This window comes from Taudactylus pleione, unplaced genomic scaffold (assembly GCF_031769625.1).
Source record: "Taudactylus pleione unplaced genomic scaffold, aTauple2 ptg000137l, whole genome shotgun sequence".
Classification (NCBI taxonomy): domain Eukaryota; kingdom Metazoa; phylum Chordata; class Amphibia; order Anura; family Myobatrachidae; genus Taudactylus; species Taudactylus pleione.
In genome coordinates this window covers 5,167,851-5,191,704 of record NW_028284539.1, presented here as the reverse complement: position 1 = coordinate 5,191,704, position 23,854 = coordinate 5,167,851, and the positions used below count along the sequence as shown (strand labels likewise).

The 23,854-nt window shown below is 43.2% G+C and overlaps 1 protein-coding gene across 10 annotated transcripts in view; it reads right to left on the bottom strand.

Annotated features, from left to right (window-relative positions):
* The window catches only part of LOC148522870 (poly(rC)-binding protein 3-like), a 1,341,444-nt gene that overhangs the window by 30,842 nt on the left and 1,286,748 nt on the right, over positions 1 to 23,854 (bottom strand). For all 10 annotated transcript variants that reach the window (XM_088473625.1, XM_088473627.1, XM_088473623.1 and 7 more), the window contains 2 exons: positions 23,684 to 23,812; positions 2,623 to 2,766 (listed from right to left, as the gene is read on the bottom strand). In XM_088473625.1, coding sequence (XP_088329751.1) covers positions 2,623 to 2,766; positions 23,684 to 23,812 — 273 coding nt within the window. The remainder of the gene's footprint in view (positions 1 to 2,622; positions 2,767 to 23,683; positions 23,813 to 23,854) is intronic.

Below are 23,854 nucleotides of genomic sequence, written 5' to 3'. Positions count from 1 at the left end.
ACCCTTTCACATCATTGAGACAAATAAAACCCTCATCTACTCACTGGTCATTCCCGACTGGGCTACTGTAACCTTCTATTATCTGGCCTCCCTGACTCCCACCTCTCTCCTCTCCAATCTGTCCTCAATGCTGCTACCCAGATCATCTTCCTTTCCAAATGTAATATGTCTGACTCCCCTCTCCTACAAGCCCTACACTGACTCGCCTTCAACTTCAGAACCCAATTCAAACTCCCTTACAATGCCCTCACCCAATCCTCTTCTATTTACATTTCTGACCTCATCTCCCTTCACACTCTCATCCACTTCACTCCACAAATGATTGCCGCCTCTTCTCGCAACTGATTACTTTCTCCCACTCTCGCCTTCAAGATTTTGCCATTGCTGCTCCTTTCCTCTAGAACTCTCTCCCTCTGTCTATCAGACTCTCCACCTCTCTACAAAACTTCAAACAGCCTTCTCAAGACCTATTTCTTTATCAAAGCTTTTCAGCTCTCATCCTAATTGACTTTATGGTCATTGCTCACTGTTTCTAACCTCTGTGTCACTAGTGACATTAAGCCTATAAGCTCTTATGAGCATGTCCCTTTTCCTTCATGTGCTTTGCCTTCCCTCACTTATACCATAATCTCCACCCCATTGCCTACAATGGCACTTATCCCTTGCTGATGCAGCACTGTTTATAAAGCATGTAAATGTCCTGCAGTGTTCAGAAATGTGACTTTGTTTTTGTTTTGTATATACTGTCTATGTACTTTGTAAGGCGCTGCAGAAGGGGAGAGGGGAGGGGATCTGTGCTGTAAAGGGCTGAGGGGGGTCTGTGCTGTAAAGGGCTGAGGGGGATCTGTGCTGTGAGTGGTGAGGGGTCTGTGCTATGAGGGGGTTTGTGCTGTGAGGGGGTCTGCTGTGAGGGGAGAGGGGTGCTGTGAGACTGGCAGTGATGGGGGCAGTATATGGTGCTATGAGGGGGCAGTGAAGTGTGCAAAATGTGGTGCTGTGAGGGGCAGTAAAGTGGGCAGTATGTGGTGCTGTGAGGGGGCAGTATGTGGTGCTGTGAGGGGGCTGTGAAGGGGGCAGTATGTGATGCTGTGAGGGGGCAGTGAAGTGGGCAGTATATGGTGCTGTGAGGGGGCAGTGAAGGGGGCAGTATGTGGTGCTATGAGGTGGGCAGTAACTGGGTCAGTGTGTGTACTGTGGGGGGGCTCGGTGTGCTATGGGGGGCAACGAGTGAGCTGGGATGGAGGTCAGTTTGCTGAGTGAGTGATTGCTGTGACAGGGCAGTGAGTCAGTGTGATATGGAATGGACTGGCAGTGAGAGCTATAGAGATGGCAATCAATGGGGTCAAACTAGGAAAAGCTTAGCAAAAACAAGTGTATAATACATACATAGCCGACGTTTTAAGGCCTTGGTGGACCTTATCTTCAGGGTGCTGTACAGGGGCATAAATCAGGAATGAAAATATAGTGGTATGCATTGTTTGAGGGAGGGGGGGCCCAAAACTGGTAGCTTGCCTAGGGCCCCATGAGGTATAAATCCGGCTCTGGCAGCCCCTGTAAAAATTATTTGGATGAAGGGCAGCAGACCCCTACACCACACAGGGCAGCCCCTGTAAAAATTATTTGGATGAAGGGCATCTTACACCACACAGGGTAGCCCCTGTAAAAATTATTTGGATGAAGTGCATCTTACACCACACAGGACAGTCCCTGTAAAAATTATTTGGATAAAGGGCAGCTTCCACCACACAGGGCAGCCCCTGTAAAAATTATTTGGATGTGCAGAACTCTTGTGGCATCACATTAATAAAGGATAATAATAATACCGTGTCTGAGCCAAGCATACGCAGCTTTGAGCAACTGCAGACGATTCAGAGTTGTACTCATCTCAGCTGTATCTCCACTTAAGTGCTCTGAGGGTGTGCTGTGGCTATTTACGCAGAATTGCAGGCTAGTCATAGCTGAGCTAATGAAGAGATCCAACTAGTTTCAAATGGATCTCTTTAATCAGATATAGGGCTGGTGCAAATACACACTGATAGTGATAATGGCTACTTTCACAAGTGGACAGGTAGGGGTTGAATCCAGGTGAAGGTCCATATTGATTTCTGAGCTAACAAACTCTGAATCAGGTCCTATGGGTATGGCCAGCTTTCAGATCATATAAAATATGTACAAAATAGCATTTGCCCAAACGTTTTACTGAAATGTTATAAAAACATTTTGAGCATACCACTCATTTAAGAACATGTGCTAAAATACTAGAGCCCAATGACATGTATACAGTTTATATTATATAATTATAATAAATGGTGAACATATTAGTTCAGTATCCACTACAATCAGATTTGTAATAAATGAAGAATAGCTGAGAGACACAAGGAGAATTCAGTTTAAATCAATTTGCAACCTAATTAAAGATGTGGAGACAGCTTCAACAATACATTCACAACAGCAAAGATGTGTAGACAGCAAACATGACCAAACTAAAAATGTGATAATTGAGATTGTAGTGATTCTGAAATGACAAAGCAGTTGATATGATCTGATCTACTTTGTGCAAGCAATGACTCAAATACAACATATACTCTTATACTATACCAGGAAAAAAAAGAGTAAACTTACAGGTGCCTGTTGATGTTGGGCCAGGATGGTGTGATTTCCAGCTGAGGCCAATATGGTATCCGCTCTTACCTGGCCTCCAGCAAAAATAATAGGTCCAGTGGCAGGCTTTGGGCGATAAGGAATAGTGGCTCCTTTTGGGGGTGACTAAAAAACAAACACAAGTCATTATAATTTAAGTGAGTGCAGGAGTTTTACTGCATAAATGTCAGCACCAATAATACAATATATCATTGACTTACACTTAATACTGAGATTTATTGTTCATCAAACCTTTGGACTGCAGACCAAAAACTTTCTGCAGATTAACTAAATGTCTTTCTTTAGCTGCATACAAAACTCTCATTAGCATATACTGTATATGCCTGGTAAGGGTCCTGTTTGCAGGAGGATAGTCCAAATTAATGGACTTTGAAAAAGGCTGGACATATGGAAGGGGTATTATTAGAATGTGAATGAGGATGGGAAAATTAGGGGCTTGCTTTTTATACATGAAGGCTTGCACAAATTGGAGGTTCTGCTTATTTTGTCCATACTGTATTTTGCCTGGGCAAATTTGGCAGATTATGCATATATGGGCATATGAAGAAGCAATATACTTCATGTTTTGGTGGATGAAATTTAGTAGTTAATTTGTTCACATGTTCTGCAATATTGTCAAATCTGCATTAATAATACAATAGTCAAGAATGATTGTATTGAAATAAATATTCAGACTGGTACACCTGTTGGTTAATGTTATACTATGTATGTACTTATACTATGACTGCTCTAACAATCCCCATGTGATCTGACTACTAGGCATGAGTGTTAAATGGTTGGGGCTGTTGAACCCCAATGAGTGGCAGGATGGGTGCATATTTGTCCAGTTAAGGGTATAGGGCCTGATTCAGATCCGTTCGCTAGCAAGCGATCGCTCGGAGCGAGCAATGTTTTGCTAAGTGCGCATGCGTATGCATCTCAGTGCACGTGTGCGAACTAGTCTGAGCAATCGGAAAGCAAGCGCTCGCCCACCAGAGACAGCCCAGCTGAATGAGTGGCAGGTCAAGCTGTTTGTGGGTGGCAACAGGGGCAGGCCACTGGAAACGGGGTAGTGGAGGTGCGAACGCAGGCATGTCTGAGCATCCTAATGCCGTTTCAGAGGCGTGCATAATTAACAGGCAGCATCATAGTACCCGTCACCTGGCTGAATAATACACTGATGTGCTCGCAGTGCTTGTGGTAGGGTACAGTCAACCGCAAGCACTGTGGTCAGTTCCGATGGAACCCGATGTACAGATGGTTTCATACATTTCCTGGAGATGACGTTCGCTAGTGGGCGGCTAAAGACTGGCTGGTGGGCGTCTGCTACACAAAGTGATCACACTCCAAGACATATTGGGCGTGCTTATGCCTTGCCGTGCGATCGCCTGCCTTGACGTCACTTAGCTGAATTTGCATACGCTGGGAGCGAGCATCCGCATCTTGCGACAGGGTCTGAAACAGGCCCATAGTCCATATTATTCTTGCCACTTGGTTGTTACTAAGAGGCAAGAATAAAAGTTATTATAACTAAGTAACTATATTCACAAATACTAGCATTCAGTTACATTGTACCAACATACAGTATATTACTTTTTGTGAACATCATAACAGGGTGATAAAGAGGGGATTATGATATGGCATGGTTATAACTCTATCATTTAAGATATAACAGGTCATAGTACAACAGAGACAGCAATATTGTTAATTTATACTGTACAAGGATATAAGAGTAAATATTCAAAACATATAACATTGAGCACATACTGTATGTGAGACCATCGATGAAAAGAGGATAAATGTAATCTATATTAGCCCAAATATTTCACTTGAACTAAACATAAAATTATTTTAAATATAAGTTAAGGGAAACAATTATTGCCACAGGGATATGGAGAATATTTGGTTTAATAAAGAGTGCACAATGTGATTGTAGTTTCTTCTTTTTTGTCAACTGAGTTGTAACCATTACTATTTGTTGTATCATCTCATAGGACACTATATGTAGGGAAAGGCTGTTCTCTATTGCTATGAATACACTAGGATATTTTAGTTAGATATTAAATGTCTTGTTCATTAATACTGGTGAAGTAGGACTTTATTGCATGTTTAGGAAGGTATCTTGAAAGATCATAAGCAAACCAGCTTGAATGACATGTGGATAATGTGGAAATGCTACAACCTTAAAATGTTCTGTCTCACAGGAGAATTTTGTTAATTTTACCTGGAGACCAACCTGATTGGGTTTTACGACCCTAGAGATAAGCAGTTGTGTAAGTTGAACTAATTTCACACTAAGGTTTGGTTATTGTGTTCTTATGAAATTCATGTACCAGTTGCTTGTTGATATATATGATTTTATTAGCTTTGATATGTGGAAGCAATGCTCAACCATATGTACAAGGACAGTACAAGGGTTTACTTTATGTAGATGGATATGGAAAACATTTGTAGTTTTGCCACTCTTGCAGGTGTCATGACTTTTGGTATATTTCCTAACCGATATTATTCATAATAATTCCAGAAACTGAGACTGCTAATTCACAGTATGTCTTTATTATAAACCTTGATAAAGCAGCCCACAGACGAAACGCGCGTCTGCCTTTTCCCCGAGTAACCACTGACTGATATTATGTTATAAAACATTTACTTTGTTATAATGCACCTTCCGATTAGACCTGACTGTTATAGATGATGTGATTACATATGTGCAATGTATGCCAATAGAACCATAAACAAGTGAGAGATGGGACCTGTGGAGAAACACAGCCTGAGCGATCACAGTGCCGGAATAAAACAGGCACAATATACATAACGGGGGAGAAACATCCTAAGAAGTGTTTGGTTATTTGCAAATGAATACTAAAGGGGCCAAATCTATACACTGTTGCTATTGAATTGTAAGATACATAACAAGATGTGTACTAGAATGAGATTATAGAAGGAGTTAATCCCTCCGATAAGTAACAAATTGTATCTCTGCTGAGACTTATGCTTATAGATTTGTGCTGAAAATACAGTCCGGGACTTGCAACATACCATATCTCCACGGTGATTTATGCCCATAGGTCTATGTTGAAGTAAAAGCCGGGACATGTGGGGATATTGTACACAACCCGAGTGAGCATAGTACCGGAGCATCAAATGTACAACACAAATAACAGGGGAGAAACACTATTATAAATATGTAGTTATCTGCAAATAAAAGCAAGGATCCTAACCCTGTAATCAGCAATAAAAGAATAATCATAATATCACTAGTAAAACTAAGGGCCTGATTCAGAGCCGCTCGTAAGCGGCCGCTCGTTCGTTCCAAGCGATGTTTGCACAATTGCGCATGCGTACGGATCGTAATACGCATGCGCGAACCAGTCAGTGCGGCCGAAAATCGTTTGTTCGCTAAATAGCGAATGCCTGCTATTTTGAGTGACAGGAGGAGGCGTATGTGGGTGGTAACAGGGGAAGGTGCTTGAAAACGGGGAGTGGAGATCAGAACGCAGGCGTGCTTAAAGTTCAAAATGGGCGTTTTATGGGTGTGCATAATTAATACAGCAGCGTCATTGACCACGTCACTGGGTTATTTTATAGTCAGAACTGCTCGCAAGATTGCGGTAGGAAAAACCAACCACAAGAATAGCGAGCAGTTCATACGCTGGTCGATGTACTCGATTAATCTAATAAATAGCGACATGAAGTAGGATGCGAGCGGCCAGGGGGCGTAGTTTTCAAAAAAACGACCGCATGTTTGGTTCGCTCGTTCAGACCTAGAGGCGTGAACAGACCGCAAAGAGCGAACGGTTCATTTGAATAGCCACCCCTGTTTTCTGAACGAGCGAGCGCAAATAGCGTCCGACTCTGAATGAGGTCCCAAGTTGGAACATAAAATATCCATTGATTATATCTTTGCAACTACTAATAACCAATCCACTTAGTTACTAGCATACTATAATCACATCTCTTTCATACTTGATAAACATGATACAGGATGCTGGAATCACTGACTTGACTTTTATACAAGTCATTATAATTGCCTTTAATAAAGAACAGGACTAATCGGCAGTGAAATTATATGCAGTGATCAGTGGCGAAAAAGGAATTTTAATTAAAAAAATTTCCTAAAAAAATATATATTTCTCTCACATCCTAACTTTGGCCCTCATTCAGAGCCGCACGCAAGCGGGCGCACGTACGTTAGGCGTACGTACAAAAATATTTAAATTCAATGGCTCGCTCGTATTTTCGTTCGCATCTAAAATTCCTCCCTAAACTCTGACGACCCCTCCTCTAACTAACGAGCGTACGAAATAGCGAGCGTACATCTCCGAAATGGCTTGAAAGGAACGCACGCACAAGTATAAACAGGAAGTGGCCTTGTCAGATGTCGATTACCTGCTCCTTTATTCTGCCTACCTCCATCAATCGTATCATGCCAATCAATGTATCAATTAGCTTAATTGTTTGTTTTTTTTCAACACAATGCAAGAAACTTTACTCTTGTCTGTGTTTGTGTTTACCCGCAGAATACGTACGGATGAAACATTCGCTTGTATTGTTTAAAAAACATGTGAACCACAATTAAACAATTGTACTATTGCTGTGGATCCCCGCATATTTCCCTGGGTTAATTTCTTTATTTAAATTTGCTTACGCATGTCACTGCATCAAGCCTATCATAACTCTCCAGAGATTTCTGGCCCTGTCGAACACATGACTCATACACTAACCAATAAAATTGCTCCTGTTAATTTCCAAAATACATTAGCCAATCAGAAAATTTTTACACACTTTTTCAAAAATGATTTTTAAGAAAAACACCATTGCCATCATGAGAGCCTCCGCATTCACCAGGCGCGAGCTGCTGGTGCTTACGGAGGTCATGGATCGCCGGATCACCAGCCAACCTCAACCCATCACCAACCGGCAGAAGCGCTCCGCGTATGCGGAGGCACGGTCCCGCCTGCGGTCCTTCGGCTCACGCCGCAACATCGGGCAGCTGCAGTGCAGGTGGTCCGACCTGCAACGGCGAACGCCCCGCTTGCTGGCATGCTTTCGCATGCATATCCTGGAAAGTAAGTGTTATGTATTGTGGTTTTAATGTTTGTGTTTGTGGGGCAAACTGCGTGTGCATGTTTTCCTGTCTGTCCTCTTTATTATTTGTACTCATATCTGCGTGTGCATGTTTTCCTGTCTGTCCTCTTTATTGTTTGTACTCATATCTGCGTGTGCATGTTTTCCTGTCTGTCCTCTTTATTATTTGTACTCATATCTGCGTGTGCATGTTTTCCTATCTGTCCTCTTTATTATTTGTACTCATATCTGCGTGTGCATGTTTTCCTGTCTGTCCTCTTTATTATTTGTACTCATATCTGCGTGTGCATGTTTTCCTGTCTGTCCTCTTTATTATTTGTACTCATATCTGCGTGTGCATGTTTTCCTGTCTGTCCTCTTTATTATTTGTACTCATATCTGCGTGTGCATGTTTTCCTGTCTGTCCTCTTTATTATTTGTACTCATATCTGCGTGTGCATGTTTTCCTGTCTGTTCTATTTATTATTTGTACTCATATCTGCGTGTGCATGTTTTCCTGTCTGTTCTATTTATTATTTGTACTCATATCTGCGTGTGCATGTTTTCCTGTCTGTTCTATTTATTATTTGTACTCATATCTGCGTCTGCATGTTTTCCCTCTTTTTATGAATTTTTAATTCTACTGCTATTTTTTTTGGTTTTTTTTTTTTTTTTTGGTTTGTTTGGCCGGATTTGTCCATAAACTAAACGCAATTTATTTGACATATTTTAGGGGGACAGCCAAGACTCCGCCGTCAACGTCGGCGTTCCCGCCCACTCTCCCCAACCCCCAGCCAACACTCCACCCCAAATCTTTCGCCTATTCCCCACTCCTCCCCATCCTTCCCAGACCCTCTCCCGGAAATGTCGGGACTCCTTCCCCTCCGTCCCACTTCCCCCTCTCCTCCACCCACCCCTCTTCCAATTACCCCCTCCCCGGAGTCCTGCATAACTCCGCCCCATTCTTTGGGGAATGACGGATCCTCCGAGGAGGATCATGGAGGTTTTGCCGGAGCTCCCGATTTGTTTCCCGGTATGTTTTTTATTATTTTTTTTTAAAGCACAAACTGTTTGTATGTAATCATGTGTCGTGCCTTTCTTCGTGTTTTTGTGGCTTGACTTTTGTGGATTGTGAAGGTTTGCCTTTACCTCTTCCTGGTGATTTAAGCATACACATATCATACCTGTGGGAATTTGTACCTAGGCCTTGTATTTTTGCCAGCCCACCCTTTTTATTTATGTTTTTGGGTTTAGGAGTGATTAGTTTTTTAATTAATGTTTTTCTGTGGAGTCCCTATTGTTGTATTAACCCACACACTTTTCTCACCCACAGAGGAACAGAGGCGTCGGCAAGAGGTGGCGGATGTTGTGGGGCAGATGCGCCACCATGTAATCGGCCTTCTGGTGGCCCTCGACCGGCTGTCTGGCCTCCTTCGGCATTAGTTTTTTTTTTTTGGTTGTATTTTCCCAATAAAATTTTAAAGACAAATATACGTTGTGGCTCATTTTTAAAAACCAAAACCAAGATAGTTTAGCCTGACATAAGTTCCTGCAAGGATTTCCCTTTTTTAAAAGTTAGATTGTGTTTTGTCTTTGTATGTCAAACAGACACCAGAAACACATAACAGTAACAATGTAATTTACCTTTTTGGGTGTAGTGTCAATTTCAGATTTCTACATTTTCCAGGTTCCTACTTGGTGCGCAAGCTGCTTAGGCCAATCTTACAAATCCCAAGGTTGGGCCAGGCTTCCTTTTGGTGTGGATTGGAAAGCTGAAAACATATTTCAGTTTTGCTCATCTGGCGTCAGTACTGGTTTACCCCTTAGTCAAATGTAACTTGTGTTAACCGGGTTACACTTGCTGTTAACGTCCCAAAAAAGGAAGACCATTTCACTCTTCAAACATTTATTCACCACATAACAGAGAAAACAAAGTGGTCACTCCCAAAAAAAATACACACTGATAAATTCAAATACAACACATACCAAGAAAAAAAAAAATAAAAACACAAAATCAAGAACTGGTTGACGAAGGACCATGCCAACATGATTCCACAAACATGGCGTTGCGATATGGGTTCCAGAATATATGCCCAAAAGGACCAGATCCAGGTTTGGTAAGGGTAGCAGGAAGTAGTGAGCGTTGGAGTGCCAAAGATTATGTGAACAAACAGAAGATGGTGAGAAAATTAAAAATAAATTAGATGTTTGCCAAAAAAAACAAACACATTAGGTATAAACACTGGAGTTTTGAACAAACTTACCTAAAAAATCTGGCCACCACATCATCGCGTATGGCCCCCCCACATACTGACCTTCGACCAACCTCGGGGGGGCCATCCTCAGGTAAGGCATCCTCTGGCTGCATTGGGACACCACTCCTTATGGCAATGTTGTGAAATATCCCACACAGGACCACAATTTTAGACACCATATCCGGCACATACATGAGCTCGCCACCAGAGCGGTGGAGGCATCTGAATCGGCCTTTTAAAAGGCCGATACAGCGCTCCACCACTTGCCTGGTGGCTGTAAGTGCGGAATTATACGCACTTTGTGGCCCTGGTGTGGGAGCCAAATAAGGAGTGAGCAGCCAGGACATGCAAGGGTATCCACTGTCTCCTGTGAACAAAAATAGACCACATCAGGAACACTGTGTATCAAGCTTAACATTGTTATGTACTAAAGGTCTCCACTTACCCAGAAGCCACGCATCACCAGCTTGTAGGTTGGTTAATTTCTGCCATATCCCTGATTGCCGGATGACGAAGGAGTCATGAGCACTTCCGGGTAATTTAGCATTCAGGGACAGGATCTGGAGGGAGGCATCACATACCACCATTACATTCAGGGAGTGATAGTGTTTCCTGTTTCTAAATATGGCCTCCAGCCGTGCTGGAGGCTGAAGTGGTATGTGAGTACCATCCACAACCCCTATGATGTGTGGGAAGCCAGCTATTTGGTAAAAATTGGCCTTGGCCACACTAAGGGCACCCATATCCAAAGGCATTTTAATAAAATGATGGAGGTGCTTGAAAAGTGCCTCCATCACTGCCCTCAGGATCCGGGAAAAGGAGGATTGGGAGATGCCCGCCACTATTCCGACCGTTGTTTGAAACGATCCTGAGGCACAGAAATGTAACACCGCCATAAATTGCGTCAGTGGTGGTATTGCTGTTGGACTGTCAATTTGCCGCTCAAGATCACTTTCTATTAATGAGAGAGTGTCTATGATGATTTTGGGAGGTAGACGGTAGCGTCTTAAAACCTCATCATCGGGCATTCCAAAAAGGGTGACACGTGTTCGAAATATCTGGGGCCTTGCATGCCTACGATGCCTACGCCTGGGACGAGTTTGAGGTTGGTCGTCTTCCGGGAGCAGGGCCAGAACAATTCGCCCCAGATCTACCTGAAATTCAAAGTTTACAATGTAAGGCTTTTGACCCACCCCAAAAGTAAGAAAAAACAACTTAGCTTTCTGATACCATCCATAGCTGCTTACATGCCGGGGTATTGTCATGATACGTATAAACTGTAAAAAAGGCAACAATGAGACGTCAAAAATTTAAAGGGTTTTTTTTTTGGTTAAAAATTGTTGCAAGCCAACACAGAAAATAACGGAAAAACACATTTGGACATCGATGAAAACTACATTGCACACCGTACGTCAAATAGGGTTCAAATGGACCCAAAAAATGGAAAAGGGAAAAGCAAAACTGGATTATATGATGAATAAGCCGTCAAAAATGCGGTAAATTATTCGCAAATGCAAGTCACTACACCAACAGTCAAAAATGCAGTAATTCATTCGCAAATGCAAGGCGCTACACCAACAGTCAAAAATGCCGTAATTCATTCGCAAATGCAAGACAAAAAATGGACTTACCCAACTCGAATATATAAGATGTCCTCAAAAAACTTCTTTGGGTCCGAAAACCAAAAAAAACTAAAAAAGATGAAATGAGTGTTAAACAAATTAACTAACCACAAAACAGAAGAATACACCAATTGGCCACAAATTTGAATGCACAAAACTTACCAAATCAGGAAAGGATGTTGAAAAAATGAAAAAAATGCGAACGGAAAAACCAAATAAATGTAGCAAAAACAAACAAAAAAACAACTCTCCAAAATCCTCCAAACGCAACCAACCAACCAAATCCAAACCACTTAACCAACAACACTCCAACAACCCCACCTCGAATCCACACACACCAAGCCATAAATAGTGTTTATTTTCCCGCACAAATTAAGGATGAATCATAGGGACGCACAATCAATGATGCGGCCGCAAACTAACGACGCATGTATAAATACGTCACGAAATCACATAGAATTTCTGGATGATTTCATGCTGGAAGCAGAGACATGGCTTCAAACCAGGGAAACAATGGTCAAAATTGCGGCGGTAAGGCCTTCATGCATTTTGTGTCAATGAGTATTTTAAAACATAATATTGTGCAAGTTGTGAAGTGGCAAAATCTGCATATTTACCCAAATAGGTGAGGAGGATGACATGGAAGAGACTGCTGGCCCCAGTCAACCCGCCAAAGCTGCAAAAAAAAAAAGGCAGCCACATTTCACAAGCAAGGAGATGGAGGTTTTGATCCAGAAGTGCGTGGACATCCTGCCCCAGGCAGCCAGGAATATGAGCCAAAGCCAGAAGTGGAGAATGTGGGAGGAGGTCGCCGTTGCTGTCAATAGGGTGGGTGATTATGTCCGTCTAGCCCGGGATGTCAAACGGCGGTAAGTAAACACTTTCCCATCCTATAAACAAACCCCATTGTAAAAAAAAGGATAATGGTTCCAAATTCATTCCACAGATGGGCAGACTTCAAATATCGTCTAAAACAAAAACTTGCCGACAGGGCTAGGCATGCAAGGGGGACAGGTGGGGGTCCCACCCCTGTGTCATTGGAGTTGACAGACTTAGAAGAGATGGCACAGGGGTGTGTGCAGGCTGTGGAGGTGTTTGGCGTGTCCAACATGGATACGGACATGCCAGACTTTGCGGCTCCTCATGTTGGCCAAGGTAAGTCTTGTGATGTCACCAACTCAGAAATGCTATTGTGCCAATATGTAGATTCTAATGTGAGTCTTTTCTCCAATTTCCTAACAGAGACAGAGGCGGATGAGTCTGCTCCAGAGGGGAGCCTTGGCCGCAGAATTTCTGCTGACTCTGCAGGGGAGGAACCAGTACATCCGGCTGAGGACCCTGCAGAAGCCAGTCCAGGGCGTGCCCCCTCGCAGGCAGTGGGCCTCCTCACAGAACTCAATTTTAAATCGGATTGCCATACGGAGATTCTGCAGAGGATGGACGCCAGTCTGATACGGGTGGCTGAGGCCCTGGAGCAAAATGCTGCGGCCAACGTGACCATTGCTCAGGCACTGGCGGAAAATACCAGGGCCAACATCCGCATCGCCGATGCCCTGGAGCAGCTCGTTCGCCAGCACATGGTGGAGCCGACCTCCCTTCCTGCCGGAACATCCAGATCCTCTACCTCTGGCACAACATCAGGCAATCCTCCAAATGTGCCTAGCCCTGTGCCTAGTCCAGAGGCCACAACATCTGCCTCTGGACAGGCCAGCCCGATGGCATCCCGGACCCGGTCTGGCGCCCACCCTCACCCAGCCAAACGGGCGAGAAAACGGTGACAGCAATGGCGACTTTTCCCACTTTCCTTCTGTGCTTGGCTCATATTCCTTTCTGGTCAAAACTTCCCTCTCCTTTCTTGTGAAATGTTTTTAAATTTTGTATTTACGATTATGTTAGTAGTTATGTTTTTTTTTTTTTTTGATCAAATATCTTGGCCACAAAAAAAGGCAATACAATATTATTGCAATTTGTTTGTGTGTAAACAATAAATTTTAAAAAAAAAACTGACATTGTATTGTGACATTATTGTACAAATGGGTTACATTTAATCCTGGCCTTAAACGCAAAAAATGACCCTCTTTTGTTAAAAAAAAGGCCTCTTTAAGGAACGTTTAAAAAAACACATAGCGATGCAAATTCCACAGTAAACCAAAAAAAAGGGGAGCTAATTAAAAGATGATGACATTATTTTTACAATAGGCCATAACCACCAAATTGTGGCCAAAATAAAAGCCCAAAAATGTACGCTAATTGATTATGTAATCATGACATTAGCAGCTCTGATTTCCACCTGCGTACGCTTTTGTGCTATCCCAATAAACTGCTTTCCAAACACATACCAAGCCGGATTTCAATCCAACACTAATTACTTTACTGACCAGCCGCGATTAATCGCTGCACCATCGTGGAGTCCCGGGACGGAGGAGAAGGCCATCGCCAATGTGGTCGAGTAATCCTGACCCTAAGCTGTGCGAGCATTTTGAAGGGAAAGCGGATGTTTCAGTGACGTATGAGACGGTCCGAACACATTTGACGTTCGCATCTGCTAATGTATGTACGCCCCAAAAACGCTTCGCCACGCCTGCGTTTTGTCATCTCCACCCCCGTCAACACCCAAAAACGCCCTGTTCTGTCAATCACATTTGACATGTCACTTCCTGTACGCTATTTTAGGAACGAGAGAAAAAAAGCTCGCAATCTGCCGTACGCACATGCGCGGTGTAACACCGACGCATGCGCGGTTAGTCAACATCGGAACGCAACGAGCGTACTGTTGTTAACGTGCGGCTCTGAATGAGGGCCTTTATGCACTATGTATCATTATTTTTATCAAAATTTCACCTAATTGTTGAACACATTTATTTTAAAGATGGAAGTAATAAAGATTGATTAATTTTAATTATTATGTGACAGGATACAAATTTAATATTGATACTAAGTGCACCTAATTAAAAACTCAGCTTTTTTTTCTTTTTTTCTAAGCAAACAACTTTATTATAAACCGTATGAATAGCTACTATTTGTAATGAATTGTAGTGGAAGGATGTAGTCACCATCCCGGCGGTCAGGATGCTGGCGCTCAGAATCCCGGTTACAGAATCCTGACTGCCAGCATCCCGATATTAAGTATAAGGGAGTGCAAGTTACAAGAAAAAGGTAATGACCGTATAATGTCACTAATGGAATATCTGCTTCAACAATTTCAGTGGTGTTGCTGCTGTGTTTGATTTTTTTTTTTTTTATTATTATTATTGCAGTTCTTTCATAAATGCTCATAGAAAAACATTTTTTAAGAATAAAGTACACCTGGTAGGTGTCCAAAAATAAACTAAACATGTACTTTTTGTTCTTCAGTTCTCTAACTACTTCAGATCATATACTGTATTGCTAAGTTTTAAAAAGTCTCTCCCACCCGGAAGAGTCCTGGATGGGGCAAATATGTCTTAGGAATGGGAACGGTGGAGCACATGGATCATCATGACCACCCCCCCTCCGTAGCTGCATTTCACAGCTGAGGGCAGGGATAAAATGCAGGGCCGTAACTAGGTGTTTGCGAGCAGTGCCATTGCACAGGGTGCAGGGCCCTGGGGCATCACCATAGCTGCCCTATGGCACATGCATATGGCTGCAGGGTGCCTGAAATCGCACCCTGCAGCTCTAGAGCAGAGCATCCAAGGGACTTTCCGGGTAGACACCATGCTGTCTGTGTAGCTGCCCGTAGATGCCCCGGGCAGTGCTCTACTTCTTAGAGCTGTCAGTCTCGCCCCTTAGGCATGACATTACAGGTTTAGGTGACAGGGCCAGCACAGGATGCACTGCTGCCCTGTTACGGTGCAGCCAAAAAGACACAATCACATCATGGAACGCTTGGGCCAACCAACTTCACTCAAGTGCTCTGCATGCGGGAGACAGGCCCACTATTTCAGAGGTCTGGGAAGTCCCCTCTAAATTAGAGACTGTCATGGACATTCCGTGACAGTTGGGAAGTATGAATAAGACCTTTATTGTAAAATAGGGGAATTGACCAGCACGCTCTACTTGATGGTATGAAAGGGTGGAGCTACAAGATTACCAATGAGAGAGAAGTTTACTTTGGAATATTGTAATTCAAATAGGGGAGGTGATGTGCTCACTTGGTGCGGTAAGGCCATGCGGACGAGTTGTGTACTTGTGTTAAGAAAAAGGATTTGTATAGTATGTAAAGAGTAAATAGTGGAAAAAGAGACATGAATCATGTATTGTGGGAATAAAAAATGTTTTATTCTTCGGATGAAGAAAACCAAAAACAAAGATACACAATGCTATTATTGGTATTGTTCAGGTATACGGTAGTCCAAAACATACATATTTCTGTCCCACAATTAACTATATAAAATAGGTTGTGGTACAAATGTTGTTCCAATTCAAAATAACACGTCCCAAAAGGGAAACTTTATTAGAATTACAGTAGCCAAACAATTTTCTATGATAGAGATATATAATAGGTTGCCATGGAGACCGCTGTAAACTAACAGTGTACATAATGAGAGGGCTGAAATGCACAATACATGTGATTGATGCAGGGGACAAAACTTGCAACTGTCTCAATATTATAATACTTGAGAGTACATAAAACAGTAAGGTGTGTCTCATATACTTATGGTTCATGTAAATATGCCTATCCAACTTATATTATTAATAATAGTGCACAGTAATACCCATTAAGTTAACTTCCCTAATCTTACAAATCTACATGTTATTGTCTATAACAAAGGGCGCTGCCCAATGAAAGACAGAGAAAAAAACTCATGTGGTAATTACATAATATACATAATCCTTAATCACGTGAAGCAATGTAATCCCAACTTCTCATTAAGGCCCCTAGGGGCCAATGTGCCCAATCTATAAATCCATCTGGATTCACATTGTAGTAACAATAGTGACCGGTTTCCACCTCTCCTTAATTTGGGGATGTGGTCAGTTATAATGTAGCACATGGCAGCTACACTATGACCTGCTTACATGAAGTGTCGTGCCACTGGTTGCTCGCTGCTGCCAGTTGCAATGGCTGCACGGATGGCTGATCGATGCAACGCCATTCTCTCCCTGAGGGTCCTTTTAGTCTTGCACACATAGGCTAGCCCGCATGGACATGTTAGCAAGTACACTATAAAATTGGTAGTACATGTGACGCGATGTCTAATATTGTACCTTTTCCCACTAAGTGGGTGACCGAAACTGTCGCCGGTTGTGAAATACCTGCACGTAAGACAGTTCAAGCATCTAAAACTACCATTTTTAGGACGTAGGAAATGTCCACCAGAATCTTTATTCCATTTCGAGACATCGATTTTAACTAACCAGTCTCTAATGTTGCGGCCTCGTGTATAGCATGGTAATATCTTAGCGTCACCCAGTCACAGCTCCTGATCAGACGCTATAATCGGCCAATTTTTTCTAGTGGCTTTTTTGATGGCCCCACTGTGGGTATTATAATGTTTGACCCAGGGAATCTGGTTCCCCGGCTGACTACTGTCAACATCTTTAGGTAACAAAAGTTGTTCCTGGGTTTTTTTTAAAGCTTTACTCATAGCAGATTCAAGTGTGGATAAGGCATATCCACGTTCCAAAAATTTTTGCTTCATGATGTTCATATGTGTACGAGCCTCCATGTCATCAGTACAAATGCGTCTAGCCCTAATGAATTGGAGTATGGTAAACCCAATTTATAGGGCAGGGGGTGGAAACTATCAAAATGTAGGATAGAGGCTCTGATTCAGAGCCAGACGCTCTGAAAGAGCGCTCGCTCTGAATCAGGTAATTTCTTTTTTTGGAGTGCCCTCCTGGCCGCTTGCATAGCTGTGGGTGACCACCCACAGCTATTGAGAGCAGCCAGGATGATGGTCGCGATGGTCAAGACAATCGCGACCATCAGGGCTTGCAGCAAGACCCTTGTGGTAGGGTCTCGTGGCCGAAAGCCCCAGAGAGCTTCTGGCTCTAATAGAGCCAGAAGCTCTCCCACTGATATCACTGGCGATGTCAGTGGGGCCGCCCACAAACGGCAGTTGTTCGCATGGGAACGCCTCCATTTGTGAAGTCACCCCCCCACCACGCCTACAAAACGGGGTGAACTGTCGATCAACATCGACAGCTGCCCCTTTTATAGTGAGCCACGGAGCGAGTGCTTTTTGCGCTTGCTCCGGGGCTCGCGCACGAGCAGTGCGCACGTCGTGGGTGCGCCCTGGGCCACCATCGACCCGCTTGCGAGCACTATGCGCTTGCGATCGGGTCTGAATCAGGCCCAGAGTTCCTATACGTAGGTTTGGTAAACAAACTAGTAGTGATTTTCCCATTTTGAATGCTAACTTCTATGTCTAAATAGTTGCCACTCTCTGAGCTAGCACAAACTGTAAATTTGACAGGGCTATCAGAGGCATTATGAGATTCCAGAAAATCACTTAAATCATTCTGTGGGACCTACCAAATTAAGAAAATGTCATCTATGTATCTGACAAAAAAATTAATTCTGTCAGACACCATGGGCGATCCAAAGAATATATCTTCCTCCATCATGAACATGTATGCATTGGTGTACGAAAAGGCCACATTGGAGCCCACAAGTTGTAGATAGATAATATCATCATACAGGAAAAAGTTGTGTGTGAGGATAAGTTCCAACAAATCAACAAACATTTGCACATCAGGTCCCACATAGACATCACTTGTAGAGATTAATCTATGTACTGCTCTAAGACCATCATCATGTGGGATGATGGTATATAGACTGTTGATGTCTATGCTACACAAAATATAATTAGATGGTATCTCACCCACTGCATTAATTTTGTCAAGAAACATGGTAGTGTCCAGTAAAAATCTAGGATGTTTTTTAACGCATGGCTGGAGCATAGAATCAAGGTATACTGATGTCGCCTGGAACAGTGACCCCTGGGCAGAAATAATAGGTCTGCCTGGGGGGTTGTCCAGGCCCTTATGCACCTTAGGTACCGTGTACATGATAGGTAAAATAGGATAGTCAGGAATTAAAGCCATACTCAAATCTCTAGAAATAATGCCATCATCCACTGCCAGGGTAAGCCTCTCCCTCAATATTTGTTTGAATGACACAGTGGGATCTTTGCCTAATATGCGGTAAATCTGTGTTTTAGACAGTTGATGAATAATTTCTGACTTATATTGGGTTAAATCTTGTAGCACTATCGCGCCCCACTTATCCGCAGGGCGTATGACAATACTGGAGTTAGATACCAGATTTTTAAGGGCCTTCCACTCACCTGCGGTCAAATTACTATGCTTAAAGGTGGTGTGCATATCGTTTGTTACCCGAGTCCCTATCTACCATGCGCACAAAGGTTTTTATGGCAGCAGTACTAGAGGGTGGATCAAATTGCGATTTACCCATAATTTTGCGTAATTGGATTGGGATGTCAGAAGCCTGATTTTTGACGGAAGGAGGTGGGGATTTGGAACCATGAAAAAATCATGGAGTTTTAATTTACGGTTAAGTTGGTATTTTTCCACTTCCCAGCGCAATACGTCAAAATGAATGTTAGGTACAAATGAGAGCCCCCGACTCAAAACTGACATTTCACAATCGGTAAGAACATGGCTGGATAGGTTAAGACTATTGTCTCTTTGCAAGTGGAGGTCTCCCTGGTCTTTTGTAACCTTGACCACTGGTGACCGCGCCTCATGTATTTCCTCCACGGTTTAGTAGGATATTGCCCCTTATTGCCCCTAAAGGGATACTGGAGCTTCCGTCCTTGTTGAGTCCTGGCGTCTGAGTCACTGTTTGAAAAATTGTATGGGGATAAGTCATGGTTGTCTCTTGGTCTCCTCATAGCCCTTTGCGGGAGGCAGTGTTGTTCATTCCGTCCCCCATGTTATAGACTCTACTATGTTCATAATCTGCCACAACTTTGGACATTTTGGATTTTTTAAATTGTATCAATTCTTGTTTGTATGTCGCCACTTGCTTGTTTAATCTCTCTACCCACGCGCCATTAGTGTCAGCTTCAAATACTGGTTTATGCATGCTTTCAAAGTTGTCAATTTTGTCCTTAATAATAGTGAGCTATTTTGTGGCTTCCTCAATCACCAATAATATTAGATTGTAGCTGCATTAAATAAGGAAAGAGATCCATTGTTTGCAGAAATTGAGGCTTTGGCGGCCAATGGTTGGACAATTTTTAATTCTGAAGCCGCACGGGATACGTTTCTGTTTGTAATAGTCACTCAACGTGACTCCATGATAATAAAAGTCAATTTCCCGTTGTTTTAAGTTTAGCTACTCACGATATAGGCTCTGCAAAGACGGTGACACTTTATCATCACTAAACTGATCTTTAAACAAGATGGTTTCAGCTTCTGAGTCAGAGAACATTAGTGTGCTTCCCTGTGTTTACATCGCTATATTAATAGCTTCAAAGGCTTTGTATAGATTATCCTCTCCACCTTCAGCCATTTTATGTACGTAGTGAAAGAAATAGTCCAACAATAAAAACAACACTGTATGCACAGTGATAATCCAAAAGAAGCAGTGATATATTTGCAGTGTCAGCGCAAGCATAAAAATGGTGCTGGGTGCCTAAATCCAAGTGTGAGTCAATCATGCTATTGACCACACTAAACATGTGTGTGTATATTAAAAATGTATTGTATGACAAGGAGACAAACCGATACATAACAATCCAGAGATTAACAATTAGAAGTGATATACATTCCATCGACCAACCCATGTCACCACCCACAAACTGCATGTCCTGTCACTCATTCTAGCGAGCTGTCTATTCGCAGCGAGTGAACGCTTCCCGATCTCATGGTCTAATTTGTGCACGTGCACTGTGATGCGTAAGCATGCACAGAATGCAAAAATCGGCTGGCTCCATGAGAACGCAGCCTAGCGAGCGGGTCTGAATCAGGCCCTCAGACATCTGTTAAACAAATAATAAAATAATAAAAATAAAGTAGACATTGTCTCCAAAACATGAGCTGCGATTAACTCCCACCCCCTATTGACCCACCCTATCTGACCATACCCCCAATTCACGGCATATCTGGATCCCAAGACAACCCCCCCCTTTCCCAAACTACTTTCTATGATATATTTAACATTTTCTTTTTATATAGTTACAATATATTATGCACATAGAATATTTATTCTTATACAACAGTACCTGGCAGTGTGTTTTTGGAATGTGGAGGGAAACTGAAGCAGCCAGGGGAAGCCCATGAAAACATGGGAGAGCATACAAACTCCACACCGATCGAACTTTGGTTGAATTTCAACTGATGACCCCAACAATGTGCAGCTAACAATTGTGCCACAGTGTTGCCAGACTCATATGTCACTGAGAACTATGGGGCTGATTCATTACGGATCGCAATATTGCGTATGCATGCAGTTCAACTGCAATACTATGCTAATCCATTATGATCGCAGTGCAAACTCAGCACTGCATAAGGATGCCCACTTTACATTGCACACATCCGTAATACTTAGCAGAATAGTGAAAAACACCGGTACAATCGAGTACCATCGCAGCTTCACACATACGCAGAAATTGCTAACAACCACGCATGCTATGAGACCTCACTGCATATGACATCATAGTGGATAATTTATGCACGCCCACGTAACGGCATGAGAACTCCTTGGCACGCCTGTGTTCGGCTGACCACTCCCCCGTCACCACCCAAAAATTTCACTTCCTGTCAATCTATCAGCAATGGGTCTGCATAGCTGAGTGGTATGTGCTATTTGTTTGTTTAAGGTAATTTATTGCTGGCAATATTAATGGGAGTGTTTTGGGGGTAGTTAGTAATCAGTGGCTTCACATGCCAGGTCTCCTATGTAAGGTTCATAGTAAGGCTGGTTAGCCTTTGGCTGGTGTGCCCTATCTCATAAGTGCTTGATTTAAAAGTGCCAATTAAATTTTAAATCAATTATTCACGTTATATCAGCGTTAAACAGATGTGAAACAGAAGGAATCCCACCAATCTACAACAAACAACAACCCAAAAATAAATTGGGCAAAGTGGGATGAACAATTGTGAGTTCACATTCTCCATACTACAAGATCCTATGGACTACATAACCTGGACTTTCATCACTGAACTCCCTGTCTGGTGGCTGCATAAACCTGGTTCCTTCCTTGCTACTATTTGTGCTGGCTCTGTGCTTTACATATAATCCTAATGCATACTTATCTGTGTTAATGTCAGTTTTCCTCTATAATAATGTACTTTTACCTTAGCTCTTTTTCTGGTATACAATCGGGAAGCCGGCTGCCGGAATCCCGGCAGCCGGCTTTCTGACTGCTTTATCCTGCCGTGGGATAAATGACCGGCGTCTATATCTAGACGCCACTCATTTCCCTGACGGCGGGAGACCGGCGCCCAGCATCCCCATCGAGTGGATTCCGGGTGCCGCAAGCGGACAGCCGCGGGGGGAGGGGGGTTAGGTTTAAGGCACCCGGGGGGGACTTAGGGTTAGGCTAGGGGGAGGGAGGGTTAGGCATCCTCCCGGGGGACTAAGGTTTAGGCAGCGGGGAAGGGGGGGTTAGGGTTAGGCACTTAGAGGGGGGATTAGTGTTAGGCACAGGGGGGGAGGTTAGGGTTAGGCACCCCTAAGGAGGGTTAGGGTTAGGGGGGTTAGGTTAGATTAGTAGATACTTACCTTACCACGATCTGGATTTCCAGCACTGTCGGGCTTCTGCTGCCGGGCTCTGTTGTTTTGTCGGGATTCGAACTCCCGGCCATGCAGCAGCCGGGATATCATACCGATTCCCTTTTTCTAAGTCTTATATCATCTAGCTCCAACCACTGTCTAATTTATTATTTCATTTCTGCTCCCACCAAATCTCCACTTTTATTATACTCAATAATAAACTTTTGTTTTACTGACACATTTTTCCTACACTGTACTCTTACTTGTATTTCTGGAAATCTGCACTCATTCTTTCTACATTCCTACTTTCAACTTTTTCTTCCCCTAGTTACACCATCCTTACCATTACCATGTTTTCTTCAACTCCCACCTTCACTCAGGGCCTGATTCAGACCCCCTCTCTCTCGCTCCGGGGCTTGTGCATGCGCAGCGGCCGCACTGCGCATGCACAAGCCCCAGAGCGAGAGAGAAATTCTATCGCTCAATGGCTCACTACAAAAGGGGCGGCTGTCAATGTTGATCGACAGCTCACCCCGTTTTGTAGGCGTGGTGGGGGGGTGGCTTCATAAACGGAGGCGAACGCCTGCCATTTGTGGGCGGCCCCACTGACATCACCAGTGATGTCAGTGGGAGAGCTTCCAGCTCTCCACAAGGGTCTCGTCGCAAGCCCCGATGGTCGCAATGGTCTTGACCATCGCCACCATCATCCTGGCCACTCTCAATAGCTGTGGGTGGTCACTCACAGCTATGCGAGCGGCCAGGAGGCCGCACAAAAAAAAAAAAGCCCTGATTCAGAGCGTCCGTCTCTGAATCAGGCTCTCAGTGTCTACCTAATCTTTTGTTCTGCCCCTTGCTTCCACCTTTATCCTTTCCCCCTTGTCTCCTCCACTTCCTCTTCCCCTTATCTCCTCTCCTCTGTTTACCTTCCTCCCCATCTTCTCCCATTACTCCACTTTTATTCTCTTATACCACCGGTGTCCTACGACCTCACTGATAATCCCTCCTCCCACCCCCGTCTATGTCACTTCACCCCACATCCACATATCATTAAGCTCCCTTCCTGCCCACCTTCTACTGGCTCTCCTTCTAGCACTGGAGACCGCAGCTGGGCTAGTTTGGGGGTGTCCTGCGCTCTGGATTTCAACCCCAGTATGTTAGGGACCTACCCTCAGAGGTTACCTGGGCGCGGTGGGTAGGCCCATAACCATGGCCATGATTATGCCAAAACCTCTTTTATTATTTGCAAAATTCTATTGCAAAATGTATTATTTTATATAATGAGTAATATTGGACTTGTGAATCTGTAATTCTTTTTTGTATGTTTGCATAATATAATATATAATGGACAGCATAATAGATTTTCTACTTGAAATCTAAACATAACATGTGTATAGTATATATTTTATGCAGTAAAATGAATTTGCACCCACCTCTAACATGACAACACAAATCTGCTTAACACACTGAATGATAGCATCGGGAGTTCCTGATATAGTAACTGCACGCTCTGTTGAATTGGGTAGCATGTCCCCTGCTACTTGAACTTGAGCACCTGTGGACTTAATAAACACACAAATACATAAGCAACTTACAATTGACAC